Source organism: Ovis canadensis, chromosome 1 (genome assembly GCF_042477335.2).
Source record: "Ovis canadensis isolate MfBH-ARS-UI-01 breed Bighorn chromosome 1, ARS-UI_OviCan_v2, whole genome shotgun sequence".
Lineage (NCBI taxonomy): Eukaryota > Metazoa > Chordata > Mammalia > Artiodactyla > Bovidae > Ovis > Ovis canadensis.
This window is the reverse complement of record NC_091245.1, coordinates 180,211,021-180,232,886: the sequence shown is the minus strand read 5'-3', so window position 1 is coordinate 180,232,886 and position 21,866 is coordinate 180,211,021. Positions and strand designations below refer to the sequence as shown.

General features: G+C 41.7%; 1 protein-coding gene across 2 annotated transcripts; it reads left to right on the top strand.

Moving 5' to 3' along the window:
- Positions 1–214: 214 nt before the first annotated feature.
- GCSAM (germinal center associated signaling and motility) lies at positions 215–19,504 on the top strand. Of its 2 annotated transcripts, none has more exons than XM_069553134.1 (6): positions 215–473; positions 5,599–5,667; positions 8,486–8,530; positions 9,497–9,543; positions 16,710–16,738; positions 17,634–19,504. In XM_069553134.1, exons 1-6 carry the CDS (start codon positions 445–447, stop codon positions 17,949–17,951), a joined length of 537 nt encoding a protein of 178 aa, XP_069409235.1. In that variant the 5' UTR covers positions 215–444; the 3' UTR covers positions 17,952–19,504. The 2 variants fall into 2 exon arrangements, with proteins under 2 accessions (XP_069409235.1, XP_069409244.1); XM_069553143.1 differs by having other exon boundaries at positions 361–473; positions 17,638–19,504.
- Positions 19,505–21,866: the final 2,362 nt, after the last annotated feature.

Below are 21,866 nucleotides of genomic sequence, written 5' to 3'. Positions count from 1 at the left end.
AAAATCTTTTTATCAGATGTATGTTTTGCTAATATTTTTCTACTGGTCTATGCCTTGATTTTTAAGCTTTTTTGTTTTAAAATAAAGTTCCCCTTCTGATGTTTCTAGGACTACTACAAAGTGGTTTAATAAGTTTAGATGTCTGAAGTGAAAAGCCCCTATGACCTGTTTACAATTGCAGACGGGGCTTCCCCATTCTTTCAAAACCCTCACTGACTAACGGCTTCTGGTTAAAAGCAATAACCGGGTTCGTTCAGCCTCTGACATTTTAGGAAGCTGTGCCTGTGTGCACTTCTGAATCTCCTCCCCCGGGGGGGGTTCCTCCTCCCCTCCTCAGAGGATACACTCCCCTCAGCTCCCTCTGCCCTGGTGGCCAGAGCAACGCAGGCCGTCTCTAAGTCAGGAGCAGCCTGCTGAGGGGAGGGCGCCAAGAGGACTGAGAGGATGGGGAACTTGCTGCCAAGGGAAGACAGGTGAGTCCGGACTCCCTAAGGGGGAGCAGGAGAGATGGGTTGGGGCAACATGGCCAGAAAGAGAAAAAGAGGTTTGCTCTTCGGGAGAAGGCAACCAGGTAAGGGATTGACAAGAATGAAGTGCCTACTACATGCCAGGGATCATGTTCAGATCCTTATCGGTTGGCCTTCTTCCCAGAATCAAAGTAACCACTGGTGCAGGACAGCTGAAAGGCAGGACTTTATCAGGGAAGTTCTGTGCAGGCTACTCTAAGAAATGGAGCAACTTTCTGGGGCAGGAAGGGGATACTCTTTTGAGCTCTTAATGCCCCACAAACAGCATAAAACCACCACCACCCTGGTAGCTCAGCTGGTAAAGAATCTGCCTGCAATGAAGGAGACCTCAGCTTGGGTTAGGAAAATTCTCTGGAGAAGGGATAGCTACCCACTCCAGTATTCTTGGGCTTCTCTAGCGGTTCAAATGGTAAAGAATTTGCCTGCAGTGCCGGAGACCTGACCACCCACACCAGTATTCTTGGGCCTCCCTGGTGGTTCAGATGGTAAAGACTCTGCCTGCAATTCAGGACACCTGGATTTGATCTCTGGGCTGAAAAGATCTCCTGGAAAAGGGAACAGATACCCACTCCAGTATTCTTGCCTGGAGAATGTCATGGACAGAGGAGTCTGCCAGGCTACAGTCCATGGGGTTGCAGAGTCAGACACGACTGAGCGACTTTCACTTCTCTTCAGTTCAAAGCTTGAAACAGCAAGCTTTCTGATAGCATAAGACCTTGGCTGGTATACAATCCTTGCAATGGGTAAGCAGAGGACATTGAAATTGGTAGGGAACTTGGCTTAACATTTCTAAACCTTAGTTTCATTATTTTAAATGGAATTAGTAGCACAATACTTATTCGGAGGATTCTAGTGTGTGTGATGCTAGCACGGTACCTGGTACTTCAACTCAGTTTAGTTCAGTCGCTCAGTCGTGTACAACTTTTTGTGACCCCGTGGACTGCAGTATGCCAAGTTTCTCTGTCCATCACCAACTCCCAGAGCTTGCTCAAACTCATGGTACATAGTCAGGTTCAGTAATTAAGAGATACTAGTTAGTTTGACCATCACTTTCATTAACAGCAGTCACTGTAAAAATGGCTTCCTTGGTGGCTCAGATGGTAAAATTGTCTGCTTGCAATGCTGGAGACCCGAGTTCGGTCCCTGGGTTGGGAAGATCCCTTGGAAAAGGAAACAGCAACCTACTCCAGTACTCTTGCCTGGAAAATTCCATGGATGGAGGAACTTTGTAGGCTACAGTCCATGGGGTCGCAAAGAGTTGGACATTACTGAGCGACATCGCTTTCTTTTTCTTTTACTGTAAAAATTAGTATCACTCTAAACAGAAGTCCCTCCAGTACAAAGTGAGATGGTGATAATCAGTTAGCTGGGGAGGTGGAAGGTAGTCTTTACAGGATTATGTTCGGTGTCCCAGAGCTCAGTTCATGCTACTGAGATCTTGAACATCGGATCCAAAAAGCTACCTGACAAAAGGAGTCTTAGCAAAGCCATGGAATGTTTTCTGGCCCTGCATGAGGGTCAGTGTTGTCTAGGACTTCTTTCCAGATACTCCCAACCCTTTGTCAATCTGAAACTCTCGCCTTCTTCTATCAGATTATAAATCCCTATTTTTATGTCTAGATGTGAGGTCCTTAAAAGTAGAGACTGTTTCTTATTCATCTTTGAATTTGTGTTTTCTAACATTGTTTCTGACATAGAATAGGCACTCAAAAATGCTGAATGAATGCTTGGAAACCTAAATAAATGTCTTAAAAAGAAAAATAAAACAAAATACAGATATGATGGACAGAAAGTTAAGATTGATGTTACATCTGTAATTTCATTTTTTAGAACTTTGATAAGAGGGTGAAGGATGACCTTAATACATGTTTGTTGTAAAAGAAATTGGAGAATAAATAAAATATAAACAAAAAAGTAAACTGGAAAATCGCAGAACTGCTTATACCATTAGAAGTGTTATCTTTATTTTACTGTATTTGTCAGAGATTTGTATTTCTTCATCTATGAAGGGCTAATACACCTTTTGCCAATTTTTGTTTTGGATTTTGGTCTACTTTCTTTTACTGATTGTAAAAGATATTTTTACTTGAAGAAATTAGCACTTTTTCATAAATATTACAAAAAAGTTATTTTTCCAGTCCATGTGTCTTGTGTCATACAGAATTTTTGCTATTCTTATATATTTAAACATAACTGCATTAAATCTAGAAAGTGTCGGGAGCCTGTGTGAGGAATCCTGCCTGTAACAAAGGTCACGAGGAAGGAAGCCCGACAAAATGCAAAGGCGTGATCCGGCTTCAAGGGTTCCCCCTGGGTTTTCCTGAACATCTACCCCCAAAAACCAGAGTCTGCCTGCTCTATTGTACTCTGCTTTTCACTCTTCTGACATTCTCTGGAAAAAAGTTAATTCAGGGCTTCAGTCTCCTACATATGAAAGGAATGTTTCAGCTCAGACCCCTCTGATGGCTCTCTAACTTGCCTGACAGGTTCCCCTGGACTTTTTACCACTTGTGAATTGCTTACAGCCCCCCAACCACGAGAGGCACAAAGCTTAAAGCATCTTAAAGATACAGAGCCTTTTCTAAAGAGCTAAAAATTATATTGGTGACGGGTTTTCACTGTTGACTCAATGACTGCTGCCAAGCCTCCATATTCTTTATCTTTTAGGTACCTTGGAGGATATTAATCAATGTAATCAGGATGCAGAAATAGGAATATAGTAGTTTTGATGTTAGCAACATTAGACTTTTAATTACTTTTCTCTTTGTTATAAATCACTGTACTCCTTTTACTTGTTATAAATTGTTGTATCCTTGCTATGTAAGAATGTAACTTTATTTAGTGCTTTCTGAGAGTGGCACCAGATTTTGGAAAGAACAACATTCTAAGACAAATAAGTCTTCTGGTTGACAAACCCTTATCAGAAAAGGGCAGTAAAATGTTAATTGGCCTTCTGGCTGGAAGATGATGTAAATCACCTAAGTTGTGTATACAACTAAGTATGCAGAGAAAAAGCCTGGTCTCGATAAGAGTCAGGGCTGCTGACACTGCATAATTTTGTATTATCCATTGATCTCAATGTACAATCAAAAAGTATAAAAAGCCTTCTGAACAATAAAGGATGGACCAGTTTCTCAGACTAATCTCTCGAACTAGTTTCTTGGAAATCTGGTTTCTCCCATGTCTCTCTCTCTCTCTCTCTTTCTCCCTCTCCCTCCCTCTCCTTCTCTGGCTGAATTTCCATCTGGAGCAGGGAGGCTTGCCACATCTACTAACTTGCCCCAGCTTTTAAGTCCTGTGAGAGAGGGAGCCCAAGGCGGGGCACCCTCTGCTATTCAAACGAGCGCCGGTGGCCTAACATAGATGGTGCAAACTTCTTGTCCTGAAGTTTTATTGGCTTTCCCTGTAAACCAAGTTATTCAGCCTCTTTTCTCCACTAAATTTTCCTACTATACTATTTCTTCTTAATTTCTTTTATATTTCTAAATAAATAAGTTTTTCCTCGCCTACTCCGTCTCCCCTTCGAATTCCCTGGATCCACCAGGGCTGGACCCCGGCAAGAAAGCTTTTTGCTTTCTACCAATTTATGCTTAAAATTATTTCCTCATCCCAGGATAAGACAGATCCACAGTATCATTTTCATGGTTTTATTGCCTTACATTTTAGCATCATACACTTATTATATGATGTCAGATAGAAATACATATTTTTCCGCATAATTACTCAGTTGGCCCAAAATCTTCATTTCTATGCTGATTGAAAATATCTTCCTTAATATAGTCAAAAGTCTTATATTTACTTGGATCTGATTTTCAACTTCACCCTTACCACCTGGTTGTTATCCAATCAGCACACTCCACTTTTTCTCTCGAGATCAAAACTGTTACAAAAATTCCCCCTCATCAGGCAGAATGGCACCAATTCCCTTCATGAAAGGAGCTGAGTCTCAGAGGACGATTCTGCTAGAAGCGAACTCAGTTTTCCCACTTACTCTCACTTGTCTCCTCAGACAAGTTGCATAAGCTTTTTCATTTCAGTTTCTTCATGCACAAGACATAGACTCATAATATGTCTACCTCATGGATTTATTCTGGGATTAAATGAATTATAACATAGAAAATGTATATGTTACTTATACTTAATAAGTAGTATGCATAGTAAGTAATGTATATATAAAAACAAGTAGTATTTATAGTTTATGTGCCTATATATATAGTAAAGTGAAAGTGAAGTCGCTCAGTCGTGTCCGACTCTTTGTGACCCCATGGACTATAGCCTACCAGGCTCCTCTGTTCATGGGATTTTCCAGGCAATAGTACTGGAGTGGATTGCCATTTCCTTCTCTAGGGGATCTTCCCGACCCAGGGATCGAACCCGGGTCTCCCACACTGTAGACAGACGCTTAACCACCTGAGCCATCAGGGAAGTCTATATATATATAGACTATATAGTCTACATATATATAGACTATATAGTCTATATATATAGATAGATAGATAGATAGATAGATAGTAAGCACATAGTAAATTGTGTTTAACATCTAGTTTCTTTTTCTCTATACCCCACACTTCCCACAAATCAAAGGACAGTTACACAGAAACCCAACCCAAACCTTGAGTCAATTTCTTTTCTTTATTTCATTTTTTCCTTCCCATTTATCGTGTGCTCTCTGCCTTGGTACTTTCTGTGAAAACTGCAGTGTACGTGAGGCCTGGGTCCTTCTCAGTTCCTGAGTGCAGTCCCTGAAACTGAGCTGAGCAGACAGGCCTCATAAGCATGCCTGGATGTTTGGGAACAAATGATTGGGGCCTGGTTGTGTACAGCAGTTATTGGAGAAAACTGGGGGGGCGGGCTGTTGCAGTGGCAATGGAGAGGAGGTCGAGTCAAGGACAGATTGGGGGGTGTGCTTTAGAAGGGCATATTAACAAATGGAAGAGCAACAAGAGAAAGCCGAGGCAATGCTGGGGCTTCACCCACAAATAGCAGAAGTGAGGAAAGCTGGAAAAATTATCAAGTGAGGTGGGAAGCCTGGAGAGCAAAGACAACTCATTCTTGATATGCTGAGTTTTAGGTGGCAGCAGAACACTCAAGAGACACCCTGGAATCTGAGAAGTCAAAGCCCCAGACTGAGAATATCCAGGTGAGACCAAATCCAACAGCAATTCTCCCAGGCTTTACCTGTGAGGAATGAAGTCTGTTAGGTCCTGGGCTGCACACACCCCAGAATGGAAGACCTTGCTTCAACCCAACAGCAGTTGTAACAATAGCAAATGCAAAGACACAACAAAAGACAAAAACACTCTGAGCCTCTGGACAGGAGATGTGCCATTTTGCTGGGAACCGAGTCCAGCCCATAGGACCGGAAAGAAGACCCATATTTCCTGTTGTCTCTTTATCTGTTAATCTCATGTCCCTTTCTTCTCCAGCCCCATTCTGGCCATTTCACTTTAAGCTCCGAGTTTCTATTTCTGAGGTAACCACATTCCCCACATGGCTACAAGTGTTGAAAGTTTTGTGGAGAGAGACACTTGTGATTACCGTGATGCTCTTAAACGCAGTCTTCCTCATCAGTCCCTTCTGATCAGGCCTTTTTTCCCCCTTAATTTTATTTATTTGGCTTCATCAAGTCTTAGTTGCGGTATGCAAGCTGTTAGTTGTGGCATGTGGGATCTGGTTCCCTGATCAAATATTGAACCCGGGCCCCCTGTGTTGGGGTCACAGAGTCTTAGCCACTGGACCTCTAGGGAAGTCCCCTGACCAGGACTTTTGAGTGTCAAGGAATCACTAAAATATGAAATGAGTGTCCCTGAATCCAAGAATCCCAAAGTGTGGTAGAACCAGTTGTTCAGTGGCTTGAAGAGTTATCTGTACTTTTCTCATGGTTTCAGGAGAAGCTTTTGAAAAAGCCACTGCACAGTCAAAGCCTACATAGGCACCCTCCCCCACAAAAGGATGTTTTTCTTCAGTACAAACAAAGGCTCATATATTTGGTGTGTATCACTGGACATATGCTAAAATAATCAGTCCAAATGATGAAACAGACAAGTAGGGCCATGGGCATTATAAGGAGGGGGAGACTGGGCAGACTTCAGGGGCTAGGGAAGCTTTTTGTCCTGGAATTGCTAGCATGTAGCCCACGTTGTAGGACTTCCCACATGGGTCATTTGGTAAAGAATTCGCCTGCAATGCAGGAGAACCAGGTTTGATCCCTGGCTTGGGAAGATCCCCTGGAGAAGGAAATAGCAACCCACATAGTATTCTTGCCTGGGGAATTCCACGGACAGAGGAGCCTGGCAGGCTATAGTCCATAGAGTCGGACATGACTTAGTGACTAAACCACCACAAGCCCACGTTGTGGAGATTCATCTGGTTTCCGAGGAGGTTGTCTAAATCTACCCTAGACCAAAACTCCAAACTGAAATGCAAAAATACATTGCAGAAAAGTTGACTAGGGGAAGTAACCAGTTTAAAAATATCTTTTGTCCATAATTAATTTTATTTGACCCTTACACTTAGTGCAATATATTTTTGCCTTCTAGGCAGGAATACTGAAGTGAGTTGTCATTTCCTTCACCAGGGGATCTTCCCAAGCCAGGGACTGAACCCCAGTCACCTGCACTTTACCACTGAGCCACAGGGAAGCCCTTACATAGCTGCCTTGGGGTCAGTAAGGCAGATCTGGTGATCTGATCCAGTTAGAGTTGCTCTGTTCTTAGCTACTCCTTCATTTATCAGATACTTACTGAAAATATATTTACTACGTGCCAGACACTGTAGCATATGCTGGTAATCTGTACCATGATGAACAGACAAATATGGTCCTGGCCTTGTGACACTCACGTTCTAGTGTACGATATAGACCAATGAGAAGACAAATATTGATACAGTAGTTCAGTCACTCAGTCATGTCCGACTCTTTGCGACCCCATGGACTGCAGCATGCCACACTTCCCTGTCCATCACCAACTCCCGGAGCTTGCTCATACTAATGTCCATCAAGTCAGTGAGGCCATCCAGCCATCTCATCCTCTATCGTCCCCTTCTCATCCTGCCTTCAATCTTTTCCAGCATCAGGGTCTTTTCCAGTGAGTCAGTTCTTCACATCAAGTGGCCAAAGTTTTGCAGTTTCAGCTTCAGCATCAGTCCTTCCAATGAATATTCAGGGCTGATGTCCTTTAGAAGGGACTGGTTGGATCTCCTTGCAGTCCAAGGGATTCTCCAGAGTCTTCTCCAACACCACAGTTCAAAAGCATCAATTCTTCAGTGCTCAGCTTTCTTTAAAGTTCAACTCTCACATCCAAACATGACTGCTGGAAAAACCATAGCTTTGACTAGATGGACCTTTGTCAGCAAAGTAATGTCTCTGCTTTTTAATATGCTATTTAGGCTGGTCATAGCTTTCTTCCAAGGAGCAAACATGTTTTAATTTCATGGCTGCAGGTACCATCTGCAGTGATTTTGGAGCCTAAGAAAATAAATTCTCAAAATTAATAACTATATTAAATATTAATATAAATTAATATTAAATTAATTTAAATAGGAGTATAAATAGGAGAAGTTCAGAGTGGAGCAGGATCCTATGCAAATATTGCCTAATCTATGCCTAGAAGAAATTTCTAAAATGTCCACACACTTTTACTTAGACTTCCTGGGGACAACTGTGTGCCCCTCCTCACAAGAGGCCACATAAATTACTGGAACTGGGGATGTGCAAGCCTTTGCTAGGAACATACCAGCAAGTTCCTTCTCTGATTAAGAGTTGATAAGGGCACATTTCCAAAGGTCCAGTTAGTGTCATGTGAGGATGAAGGCATGATAGATGTGTCCAAGTCACCTAGAATGAAGTCTCTTGGGGAGGGAAGAAAGTTCTTCCACAGAAATGACAGAGGGAAGGGAGTCACTGTAACAAAGTTGCAGAAACTAAATTTGTGACATGGATCATTTCTTGGGTATTTTAGATGCTCGGACTGCCGCATCGCTGAAGTGTGTTTCTGCCTTCCGTGGTGAGTGGAGAACTCTTCAGGGGTTATTTTTCTGTAAGTGTGGTTTCAGTGTGGTGTTTGCTGTGAGTTACCTGTGAATTTCCCGCTGTCTGTGGCCACCGTGGAAGCAGGCACTGACATCTGAGAGGCAGCCAGAGAAAACCACACTTCAAGTTCGGTGAGAGACAGGAACAATGGCCATATGGGTGGTTACACACCCTTCAAATGGGAAAGCCTCCGAAGCAAGGATGAAACTGGCTACAGAAGTAAAGAAAGGCCCCTTAATCACACTGCACGTCCCAGCCAGCTCCTGGGACAGAGGCACAGAGAAGGCATAGCCAGAATGATGTGTAATTCATTGTCCAAACCAGGAAACTTCTGCAAATGAAAAGGAGGCTAAAAATAGGTAAGGGTCACTAAGTGATTGATAATGACATAACTAAACTGTCTGTGCAAACCAGGACATATGGTCATTCTGCTTAGAGCAGATGTTGCCCTGTCCCCTGAGATGATAACTGGCTGCCATGATATTTACACTGTGTTTTTCCGAGGGCTCATATGGGAGCTGTTGGCTTGCTGGCTTGATTGTTTGCTTAGATATCACAGATTGAGACTGAGGTTGAGATTGTATATAACAATGGCTCCTTAATATAACAGAAATTGATATTTTGTCAGGAAAGAAAACTCCAAAAACCTACATCATCACCATAGTTCTCTACTTATAAGGCAATTCCATACCAGCCTCAGAAAAGGGAGAAGGGAGGTGAAAGAGGGAGAGAGAGAAACCCAAAGGAGTAGATTTCTACTTAGTCTTATTTCCAGTTTTCCCCTTTTCCTATCCTGTTTTTTCTCTGGCTGAAGGAGGTGTTATAAAAGCGTTATAACTTGAACAAATGAATTAAACATGAGCTTTTATAGTTGAGTATAACTCCCTTTGAGAGTTTCTGAATAATAAAACAACCAATTTACTTTCTTTTTCTTTTATAGGAAGAAAATACACCTTTTTGAAGAAAGTCAAGACTCCCGAAAGCAAAGTAAGTCATTGCTTTCACATCATTTTTACTTCTGACAGACTTAGCTTTTCTTCTTCCCTCCACTCCCAAAGCACCTTGGGCATACATCAGGTATAATACGTACACATTTGCTGCCATTTGTCCAATTGCATGTCTCTCTCTCTGCTGAACCAGGAGCTCACTGAGGGAAGAATTGACTTATTGATCTCCATAGCCTTCCGATATCTCCTGAGGTCTGCTGGCTGAAGGAGTTAAGTGGGAACAATAAAAGCCAAAGGTGGAGGCACAAGTCACCTGTAAGAAAATGCAAGGAGGCCAGCGAGGCACAGAGCACGCGCAGGAGGAGCAGGACCTTGGGATCATGTTTCTTGTTAGGATCTTTTCATCTTGAGAGTCACAGGAGGTGCTGAACGGCTTTAAACAAGGGCCAAGTATGATCACATTTGCATTAAAGACATCACCCAGTTTGCTCTTCAGAGAACAGATAATAGTAGAGAGTGGCAAAAATGGATGCTGGAAGACCACCTAGGGGGCCAGTGGTGATCGAAGCAGGGTTGAAATGAAGGAAAGAAAAGCATTCAAAGGAGAGGGTGGTGAATGAATAGTGCCCCATCTAACTGGGAGATTGGGGACGGTGGAGGGGAGGGGGGACAAAGTACAGGCAGGAGGAAGGACAAGGCCACAGTGTTTTTAAGGAAGAAAAGGAAACGAGTTTTGCTTTTGCCTTCCTGGGTTTAAAGAGGAGAGCATGGTTCATTCACCTTGAATTTTAAAAACGAGCCCTGTAGGTGTGTAAAAAAAATAGTACAGCCCTCTCACCTCTTGCCACTTCACCCAGGGGAGCTGCGGGTGTCAGGAAACCCCAGTCACAATCAAAGCAAAACAGAAATAGGAATAGACCTCTAATGGTATAAATAAGACCTCTAATGCCAAAACTCACAGACACTTTTTTTAAAATTCTTTTGAAGCTGTTGACTTACAACATTACATTTGTTCCAGGTACATTTATTTTTACACATCAAGATGATCTAGTTACTCTCTGTCTGTCACCATACAGAATTATTAGTGTTATAGTTCTACTCACAGCATTCCCTATACTGCACAGCATGTCCTCATGCCTTATTTATACTTGGATGTTTGTACCTTTTAAGCTCTGTTACCTACTAGCTCGTACCCCGACCCCCTTCCCTCTGGTAACCACCAGTTTTTTCTCTGTATCTATGACTCTGTTTCTGTTTTGTGGTGCTTGTTCATTTGTTTTTATTTCTAGATCTACATATGAATGAAATCATATGATATTTTTCTCTCCTTGACTTCACTCAGCATAATGCCATCTAGATTCATCCATATTGTTGCAAATGGCAAAATTCCATTCTTTTTATGGCTGAGTAATATTTCCTTTCACAGTTTATTGTGATCCACACAGTCAAAGGCTTTGGCATAGTCAATCAAGGAGAAATAGATGTTTTTCTGGCACTCTCTTGCTTTTTCCATGATCCAGCGGATGTTCGCAATTTGATCTCTGGTTCCTCTGCCTTTTCTAAAACCAGCTTGAACATCTGGAAGTTCACGGTTCACATATTGTTGAAGCCTGGCTTGGAGAATTTTGAGCATTACTTTAATACCGTGTGAGATGAGTACAATTGTGCGGTAGTTTGAGCATTTTTTGGCATTGCCTTTCTTTGGAATTGGAATGAAAACTGACCTTTTCCAGTCCTGTGGACACTGCTGAGTTTTCCAAATTTGCTGGCATATTGAGTGCAGCACTTTCACAGCATCATCTTTCAGGATTTCAAAGAGCTCAACTGGAATTCTATCACCTCCACTAGCTTTGTTCGTAGTGATGCTTCACTTGACTTCACATTCCAGGATGTCTGGCTCTAGATGAGTGATCACACCATCGTGATTATCTGGGTCGTGAAGATCTTTTTTGTACAGTTCTTCTGTGTATTCTTGCCACCTCTTCTTAGTATCTTCTGCTTCTATTAGGTCCATACCATTTCTGTCCTTTATTGAGCCCATCTTTGCATGAAATGTTCCCTTGGTATCTCTGATTTTCTTGTAGAGATCTCTAGTCTTTCCCATTCTGTTGTTTTCCTCTATTTCTTTGCATTGATCGCTGAGAAAGGCTTTCTTATCTCTCCTTGCTATTCTTTGGAACTCTGCATTCAGATACTTATATCTTTCCTTTTCTCCTTGCTTTTTGCTTCTCTTCTTTTCACAGCTATTTATAAGGCCTCCTCAGACAGCCATTTTGCTTTTTTGCATTTCTTTTCCTTGGGGATTGTCTTGATCCCTGTCTCCTGTGTGGATCACGATAAACTGTGGAAAATTCTGAAAGAGATTTCAGACCACCTGACCTGCCTCTTGAGAAACCTATATGCAAGTCAGGAAGCAACAGTTAGAACTGGACCTGGAACAACAGACTGGTTCCAAAGAGGAAAAGGAGTATGTCAAGGCTGTATATTGTCACCCTGCTTATTTAACTTATATGCAGAGTACATCATGAGAAACGCTAGGCTGGAAGCACAAGCTGGAATCAAGATTGCCGGGAGAAATATTAATAACCTCAAATATGCAGATAACATGACCCTTATGGCAGAAAGTGAAGAGGAACTAAAAAGCCTTTTGATGAAAGTGAAAGAGGAGAGTGAAAAAGTTGGCTTAAAGCTCAACATTCAGAAAACGAAGATCATGGCATCTGGTCCCATCACTTCATGGGAAATAGATGGGGAAACAGTGGAAAGTGTCAGACTTTATTTGGGGGGAGATTTTTGCAGATGGTGATTGCAGCCATAAAATTAAAATGCTTACACCTTGGAAGGAAAGTTACTACCAACCTAGATAGTATATTGAAAAGCCGAGATATTACTTTGCCAACCAAGGTCCATCTAGTCAAGGCTGTGGTTTTTCCAGTGGTCATGTATGGATGTGAGAGTTGGACTGTGAAGAAAGCTGAGCACCGAAGAATTGATGCTTTTGAACTGTGGTGTTGGAGAAGACTCTTGAGAGTCCCTTGGACTGCAAGGAGATCCAACCAGTCCATTCTAAAGGAGATCAGTCCTGGGTGTTCTTTGGAAGGAATGATGATAAAGCTGAAACTCCAATACTTTGGCCACCTCATGTGAAGAGTTGACTCATTGGAAAAGACTCTGATGCTGGGAGGGATTGGGGGCAGGAGGAGAAGGGGACAACAGAGGATGAGATGGCTGGATGGCATCACCAACTCAATGGACATGAGTTTGAGTGAACTCCGGGAATTGGTGATGGACAGGGAGGCCTTGTGTGCTGTGATTCATGGGGTTGCAAAGAGTCGGACACAACTGAGCGGCTGGACTGAACTGAACTGAATATTTCCTTGCATATACATATACCACATCTTCATCCATTCAGCTATCGAGGAATACTTAGGTTGCTTCCCTATCTTGACTTTTGTAAATATTGCTGCAATGAACTCAGGTGCATATATCTTTTCAAATGTTTTCTTCATATCAGTACTCAGAAGAGGAATTTCTAGATAGTATGGCAGTTGCATATTTAATTTTTTGAGGAAACTCCGTATAAAGTGTCTGCCTACAATGCAGGAGACCCGGGTTCAATCCCTGGGTCAGGAAGATCTCCTGGAGAAGGAAGTGGCAACCCACTCCAGTATTCTTGCCTGGAAAATCCCATGGACAGAGGAGCCTGGTAGGCTATACAGTCCATGGGGTCGCAAAGAGTTGGACACGACTGAGCGACTTCACTTCTTCACTTCATACTGTTTTCCATAGACGCTGCAGCAGTTTACAATCCCACCAACAGTGCAAAAAGATTCCCATGTCTCCACATCCTTGACAACAAGTGTTATTTGTTGTCTTTTTAATAATAGCCAGAATGATAGTATCATATTAATCTTAGTACCATAATACTACTATATCAATAGCATGTTGGTACTGGTTTCAGTGCTAGGTACTGTCCAACTCTTGGGACCCCATGGACTGTAGCCTGCCAGGCTCCTCTGTCCATAGGACCTCCCAGGTAAGAATTCTGGAGTTGGTTGTCATTGCCTTCTCCAAGGGATCTTCGCAACCCAGGGATCAAACCCGCATCTCCTGCAATGCAGGTGGTCTCCTGCATGACAGAGGGATTCTTTACTACTGAGCCACTAGGAAACTAGCAGTAACATAGTATAGCAATATAGTCTAGTTTGAAATCACTGACCATGATACCGCCAGCTTTGTTTTTCTTCCTCAAGACTTGGCTATTCTGCACCTTTTGTGGTTTCATACAAACTTTAGGGTCATTTATTCTAGTTCTGTGAAAAACAGTATTAGTTCTTCTAATTCATGAGAACAGTATATCTTTCCATTTTTTATGTGTCATCTTTAATTTCTTTTATCCATATCTTATAGCTTTCAGAATACAAATCTTTTTCATCCTGGGTTAGATTTATTCCTAGGTATTTTATTCTTCTTGTTACAATTGTAACTAGGATTTTTTCTCAATTTTGGATAGTTTGCTATTAATGTATAGAAATGCAACAGATTTCTGTGTGCTAATTTTGTATCCTTGCAACTTAATGAATTTATCTATTAGTTCTAACAGTTTTTTGGTGGAATCTTTAGGGTATTCTATATATAATATTATATCATCTGCAAAGAGTGATAGTTTTTCTTTTTCCCCTTCTAATTTGCATGCCCTTTATCTGTTTTTCTTTTCTGGTTGCTGGGGCTAAACTTCCAGTACTATGTTGAATAAAAGTGGTGAGTGTTGGGGATACTTGTATTGTTTCTGATCTTAAGGGAAAAGACTTCAGCTTCTCATCACTGAGCATGACGTTAGCTCTGGGCTTGACATGTATGGCCATTATTATACTGACGTATGTTCCTTCTATATTCAGTTTACTGAGAGTTTTTTTTTATCATAAATGGATGTTAAATTTTGTCAAATGCTTTGTTTGTAACTGTTGAGGTGATCATATGACTTTTATCTTTCATTTTGTTCATGTGGTGTATCACACTGATTTGCGTATATTGAATTATCCTTGCATCCTTGGAATAAATTCCACTTGAGCATGGTATATGATCTTTTTAATGCATTACTAAATTTAGTTTCTTAATATTTTGTTGAGGATTTTTATATCTATATTCATCAGGGAAATTGGCCTATTTCTTTTTTCATGTGGTATCTTTGTCTGGTTTATGGATCAGGGTAATGCAGACCTTGTAAAATGCATGTGGAAACATTCCTTCATCTTCAATACTTTGGACTAGTTAGAGAAGGCTAGGTATTAACTCTTCTTTAAATGTTTGATAAAATTCACTTGTGAGGCCATCTGGTCATAGGCTTCTGTTTGTTGGGAGTTATTTTCTTTTATTACTGATTCAATTTCTTTACTATTAATTTGTCTGTTCATATTTTCTATTTCTTCCTGAACCAGTCTTGGAAGATTAGATGTTTCTAGGAATGTATCCATCTCTCCAGTTAGTTTTAAGCTGACAGTCCCTTAAGTTTGAATGCATTCTAAAAGCACTATATTTTTACCACTCTGCACCTACGTTTATGTTTTTGTCATCATATTTTACATTTTTATTCTGTGTATCCCTAATCTCTTACTGTAGTTGATTTTACTACTTTGGTCTTTTAAGCTTTATACTAGCTTAAGTTGTATACTAGCAACTTAAGTTGCTGATACAATGGCTTTGCTATATATTTGCCTTTACCAATGAGATATTTTCTTTTGTATATCCTCTTAAGTTATAATCTTTTCTTCTCTGCTTAAAGAAGATCCTTTAATATTGCCTATAATGTCAATCTAGTGGTGATAAACTCCTTTACTTTTTGCTTGTCTGGGAAATTTTACCTTTCCTTCAATTCTGAATAATAACCTTGCTAGGTAGTTTTCTTGGGTTGTAAGGTTTTTCTTTTCAGCAGTTAAAATATATCATGCCACTCCCTTGGAAAGTTTCTGCTAAAAAACCAGCTGATAGTCTTATAGGAGCTCCCTTGATGTGACTTCCTGTTTTTTCTAGCTGCCTTAAAACTCTCTCTTTAACTTTGCCATTTTAATTATGATATGTCTTGGTTTGGATCAGTTTGGGTTCATCTTGTTGCTTCCTGCACCGGATGCCTGTTTCCCTCCCCAGATTAGGGAAGTTTTCAGCTATTATTTCTTTAAATATATTTTCTGCCTCTCTCACTCTTCTCCTTCAGGGATCCCTAAAATATGAATGTTAGTATGCGTGTTTTTTTCAGAAGTTCCTTCAACAATCCTCATTTTTTAAAATAGGCACATCTATCTCCAGGGTAGTGATGTCATGAGGCTTCCAGTGAATGCTCTTGTTTGCCTATTGAGCTGGTGTATTTCCCTCTTTGCTGAGTGGCCAGAACCTACTGGTTTTAAGTACATTGACTTTTTAGCAATCGGCCTGCTTTTGTTTGTTTCTGTCACCAGTCTCAAAAATGGTTCGGTTTGAGAGTTTCCTTTTCTGTAGAACTATTTTTGAGCACCAGCTTCTACTCCGCCATCATCCCCTATCACCTATAGCAGAAATAGGCTTCCTCTGCCTTGTGGGTCTCTCTTAGGTCCTTGTCTGCCTCCTATGCTAGCCTATGAGCAACTTGAGGACAGGATCTGACTCTGATTCTTCTTTTTCTCCCTAATTCTTGGTACACAGTAGGCATGCCCTCGTGTCTCAGTTGGTAAAGAATCTGCCTACAATGCAGGAGACTACCTGCAATGCAGGAGACCCAGGTTCAATCCATGGGTTGGGAAGATCCCCTGGAGAAGGAAATGGCAACCTACTCCTATATTCTTGCCTGGGAAATGCCATGGACAGGGAAGCCTGGCAGGCTACAGTCTATAGGGTCACAAGAGTCAGACTCGACTGAGTGACTAATCACCACCACCAGGCACGCAATGAATTTTGGGTAAGGAAAGGAGTGAGAAAGGGAGGGACGTGTGATTTCCTGTCCAAGACCCACTGAATGTCTTTCCTTCCACTTAGCCTCTCAGCACAGCTTTGACTGTTTCTTGTTTAGATGACCCTGTTGCTCCCCGGGGATGTGTTGAAGATCAGGATAGCCCAAGAAGGGCTACCCTAGCTCTACCTTGGTTTTCTGGTTGCTTATCTTTCAGTGTCCCTCTTCTCCCCTCCCAGAAATCTCCCCATGACCTGAAATTCATTAAGTGTATTTTCTTTCTCCAGATGAAGAAACATCATCTGCTCCCATCCAGGTAATGCAAACATCTCTGAGACTTTTTCTGAGATGACAGTAGAAATGCAGGCACTTCAGTTAGCAGGAAAAGACCTCCAAGACCCCTTATGACCTTAATACTGAATCCTTTAGATGCCAGTGCTTATGAGTCCAGGGCATATGCAGAGTCTGGCAGCAGAAGCTATGGCCACTTCTGTTGCACAATTCATTGAAAGGAACTTGTATTTATTGAGCATTTAGTTTATGCCAGGCAGTTTATGCCAGTTTATGTGGGCTGAATGCTTCACATGCATCATCTCATGTAACTGTCACATGAGATGTGACAGTTACATGAGAGTGGTACTATTATTTTCCTACCCATTTTATGGAAGGGTTAAGTGATATTCCCTCAAAGCCAGACAGCTGACAAGATGGCAGGAGCATGGATCAAAAACAAGTCTTACTTCCAAGTCCACGCTCCTGCTCCTGTCCCTTGCTGTTTTGCTGCTTATCTCCTGAGATTTCACTGAAGGAGACCTTCTCTTGAGTGCATTCTCCTTTAATAATGCAAATATCTCTAGAGTGGGTGGTTAAATATCATAACCCAAGCATTTTAAGCTGTCTTTAGATTGTTCTCTTATACAAGGATGGATGCACTCACGGTCTTGAGACTTTGGGAATTGTATAGGGAGGTCAGTCTGGGACATGGGGAAGAGAGGACATGCCTGAGTAGGCTGAATTCTCTGAGTAGCATGGGAAGTTTGGCAGCTTGGGCTAGTGGTTGGGGTGGGGCTGCCATTTAGGAAAAATAAACAAGAGGTGCAGGGGAAGTGATCATGGAGGACAGACTTTGCCCGAGGCTGAGCCTGTGTTGAGATGAAGTAGAAGGAGAATGACAAGAGGCCAAGTCTTAATGCTGGCTCTCCTTTACCCAGCAAGACAATGGTGACCACGGCTCCTCGGAGGATCTGTGCTACACCCTCATCAATCACAGCGTCCTCGGGAAAAGGCCGTCGGGAATCTCTGCTGAGGAATCTTATGAGAACGTTTCCCTCAAGGCTGAGAGGCCCAGAGCATCACTGGGAGGAACCGAGACTGAGTACTCACTCCTTCGTGTGCCCTCCACCCCTAAGCACCCACCCTCCCCAGAGGACGAGTATGAACTTCTCATGCCCGACAAAATCTTCCCTCACTCCCTGAAACAGCCACATCCACTTGTGCCCCCTTCTCAGGCTCAGTTTTCTCATTTCTAATGAAGCGACTGGACCAGCACTTAACTTGTGCTGTTTCTCAGTCACTCAGTTGTGTTCGACTCTTGGCGACTCCATGGACTGAGGCATGCCAGGATTCCCTGTTCCTCACCGTGTCCCAGAGCTTGCCCAGACTCTTGTCCACTGAGTCAGTGATGCCATCCAACCATCTCATCCTCTGTCGTCCCCTTCTCCTCCTGCCTTCAATCTTCCCCAGCATCAGGGTCTGTTCTAATGAGTCAGGATCTTTGTATCAGGTGGCCAAAGTATTGGAGCTTCAGCCTCAGAATCAGTCCCTCCAATGAATATTCAGGATTGATTTCCTGTAGGATTGACTGATTTGATCTCCTTGCAGTCCAAGGGACTCCCAAGAGTCTTCTCCAACACAATTCAAAGGCATCAGTTCCTCGGCACTCAGCCTTCTTTATAGTCCAACTCTTACATCCACGCATGACTACTGGAAAAACCATAGCTTTGACTATATGGATCTTTGTTGGCAAAGTAATGTCTCTGCTTTTTAATATGCTGTCTAGGTTTGTCATAGCTTTTCTTCCAAGGAGCAAGTGTGTTTTAATTTCATGGCTCCAGTCACCCTCTGCAGTGATTTTGGAGCCCAAGAAAATAAAGTCTGTCACTGTTTCCAGCAATTAATACCAGCAAATAAACCCGTGAGTGGGGAAATTTGGTTGAAGCAGGTCTGGGGGGACAGAGCACTTTCAGCTTATCTCCCCCGCTCCCAACACACACATAGCAGGAGGTCCCTGTAGAAAGTGGTTTGCAAACCTCAAAGCCTCCTGAATCCTCCATGATGTCCAACATCCAAATATCACCCAACTATCCCGAATACTTACTCTTTGAGAAGGAAGTGGTTCTACGTGGCTTTGGGATGTAGGCCATTCTACTCAGTAGTGGGAGGGACTTCCTGGTCCCTGGCTCCTTTGTTCAGCTTCTTCCTACAAAATGTCCATGTGATTGTGCTCTGAAGTCACAGGGGAGCTTCACTCATCAGATTAAGCGCCCCTAGGTTGCCCAAAGGGGCAACCTCATTCCACATATGTTTGTGTACACAACTCCTCGCTCATAACCTTCCAAGTAGGTGCCTGTGGCATTCCTCTCACTCCATGCCTCGAAGCAGTGTCCTTTGCCGTGGGGGACGGAAAGGAGGGAGTGGAATGAATGGGAGAGTAATAATGACATATATACACTACCATGTGTAAAACAGACAGCTTGCGGGGCCCTGCTGCACAGTGCAGGGAGCTCAGCTTGATGCTCTGTGATGACCTAGAGGGTGGGATGGCAGGGGGGAGGAGGCTCAAGAGGGAAGGGATGTATGTATACATATAGCTGATTCACGCTGTCCAGCAGAAATGGATACAACATTGCAAAGCAATTGTACTCCAATAAAAATAAATGCATATTAAAATAAGATACAACATTGCAAAGCAATTGTACTCCAATAAAAATAAATGCATATTAAAAAAATAATAATAAGATACAACATTGCAAAGCAATTGTACTCCAATAAAAATAAATGCATATTAAAAAAATAATAATAAGTAGTGTCCTTTGCAGAGTGTCTTTGACTCATTGACCCTGGTGCCTTGGTTGGTTAGGTTACATGGGTTAAATTGGTACATTCCAGGCCAGATTTTTATATATACTTTAATCCATATTTTTTAACATTGTATTTCTTTGTATAGGAAAAACCATAGCATCAGAGAAAGACAGACTAGCAAGTTCACTGGAGATCCTTTAATTCCACTATCTTTTTTGGCCCAGAAAGGATAAACTAGCTCACTGCAGCACTACGAGTGGCAGAGCTTTACCTGGAGCCTGATTTCCTGGCTTGCACTTTGGTGCTCTTCCAATATACTCCACAGAAGGGCTCTACTACATTGCATGTGTGTTATATACTATGTCATGTATAAACTATGAATAAAGTGTCACACTGGAAAAAACCTCACACACACACACACCTTCTCTAATGAGCACGTCTCCCTCTGCCTCAATTATTTATTTCCCCTTCTTTCTTTTAGTGTTTCTAGAACTATGCCCAGCTCTTAAAACAGGGTCAGCATACTATGGCCCACAGGCCAAATCTGGCTAACTCACTATCTTGATAAATAAAAGCTTGGCAGCCCACAGCCTGCTCATTTATCCACGTGCTCGCTGTGGCTTCTCAACCTCTGGAGAGCTGAAATGTTGTAATTCACACTGCAGGTCCTTCAAAGCCAAAAATGTTTATTTGGGGGCCCTTTTCAGAGAAAAAAAAAAAATTTTGCAGACACTTTTCTTAATCATAGAGATAAACTAAACAAAAATGTGTTTTGGGTCTTGGTGTAACCATAAGAGTTGGTGCTAATAAAATGGCATGGAAATATTAAACCACAATTTAGGGTGAGAGCAAGAACAATCAGCAAATTAGACTATTTCTATATGCACACCTGTGCTCTCAACTTCCCGTTTTATTTAACCCATAACCATTGTCCTAATTTGGGGGATGTTAAAATAGTAAGAAGCTTGTTGAGACAAGTAGTAGATGCATTATGAGTTTAATCACCTTTTTGCTCCCCAGTGAACCAAAGTTAAACAGTGTTGCTATTTAAAATGTGCTAAGTGCCCTGTTGGGATAAGTCTAGGGACTTGAGGTTGGACGTATCAACACAGGTTTGATGAGGCCTCAGTCAGTCCATGGTCTTGAGCTAAGCCAATCACAGCTTAATATCGTGTCTTCTGCTAACTTCCTAGTTTCTGCAAAATTCTTCCGCATGGAATCCTAACTTTGACGCTTGGCCGAGATACACTCAATTTCAAAAGGAGGCATGCACGGTCATGGAGAATACAGTACAAGATGTAACGTAGTTTAGGGCCAAGAGTGCGTATGTTAGAGTCAGATGATTAATGATTTGAGTCCTAGTCTCACCTCTTCCTCGATCTGTGAACTTGAGCATGTAAGAAGCTCAGCTCCATCACCCATGAGCAGGAGGATTTCATTCAATGTATGTACATCATCTACCACAGATTATGAACAAATTTTGTCAACAAGCAAAAGGATATAAAAATCTTTATCATGTATAGAGAAAAATTTGCACTGATGTGTCTGGTGATTCAGGGCCACTTGGCAGTCTTCCTTCGAGGCAGACATATAATTACTGGGGTTTACACAGGGATTTTTCACTTAGATATCGGACCACTGTGGAAGTTGATTAGTAAGTATTTGTAGTTACAACATAATAAGTTATTGAGCCTTACCTGGTAAAAGTATTATCTGTCCCAAATACATTTTATTTGGGGAACATATTAAGTATAAATGCTTAATCAAAGAAAACTGTCTTATAATGAAATTTAAAGGAATTATGAAAGGGAACTATTTTTGAGCAAGAGAGTCTTTGAAATACCTACTATGGCTGTATTTAATGCTGATCTGTTTTCCATAGATTTCAGGATTTCTAATGAAAGCAGCGTACTCTTTTTACAGAAAATGTACTTGCAGACACACACACACACATACATACACAAATTTGTATACAATTTCATTTGAGGATGCAATCCCTAAATTAAAGAATTTCTGTTCTTGATAAGTAACTGAGCCTGAGAATTTAAAATGCTCCCTTAAGTCACACATACAATCAGAAAACTCCCCTCCCCCATGCTGATCTTAAAACTACACATAGCCAAAGTTCACAGAGGCATACGCAGTATCTGCAGGCTTTGTGGTTTCTGCTTGATGCTCATACTAGTAGCTATAAATAATCTCTTAGTCTGTGACTAAAGTCTTACGTTACAACAGAAGAGAAGTGCAAGAGAAGAACAAAGATAGGTCAAGAAAATCTACCGTTGACTACAAATAAATTCAAATGCTAATGCTTTTAAGACAACCTTGGGTGACAGGGGCTTCAACTATGGAAGGAATGGAAG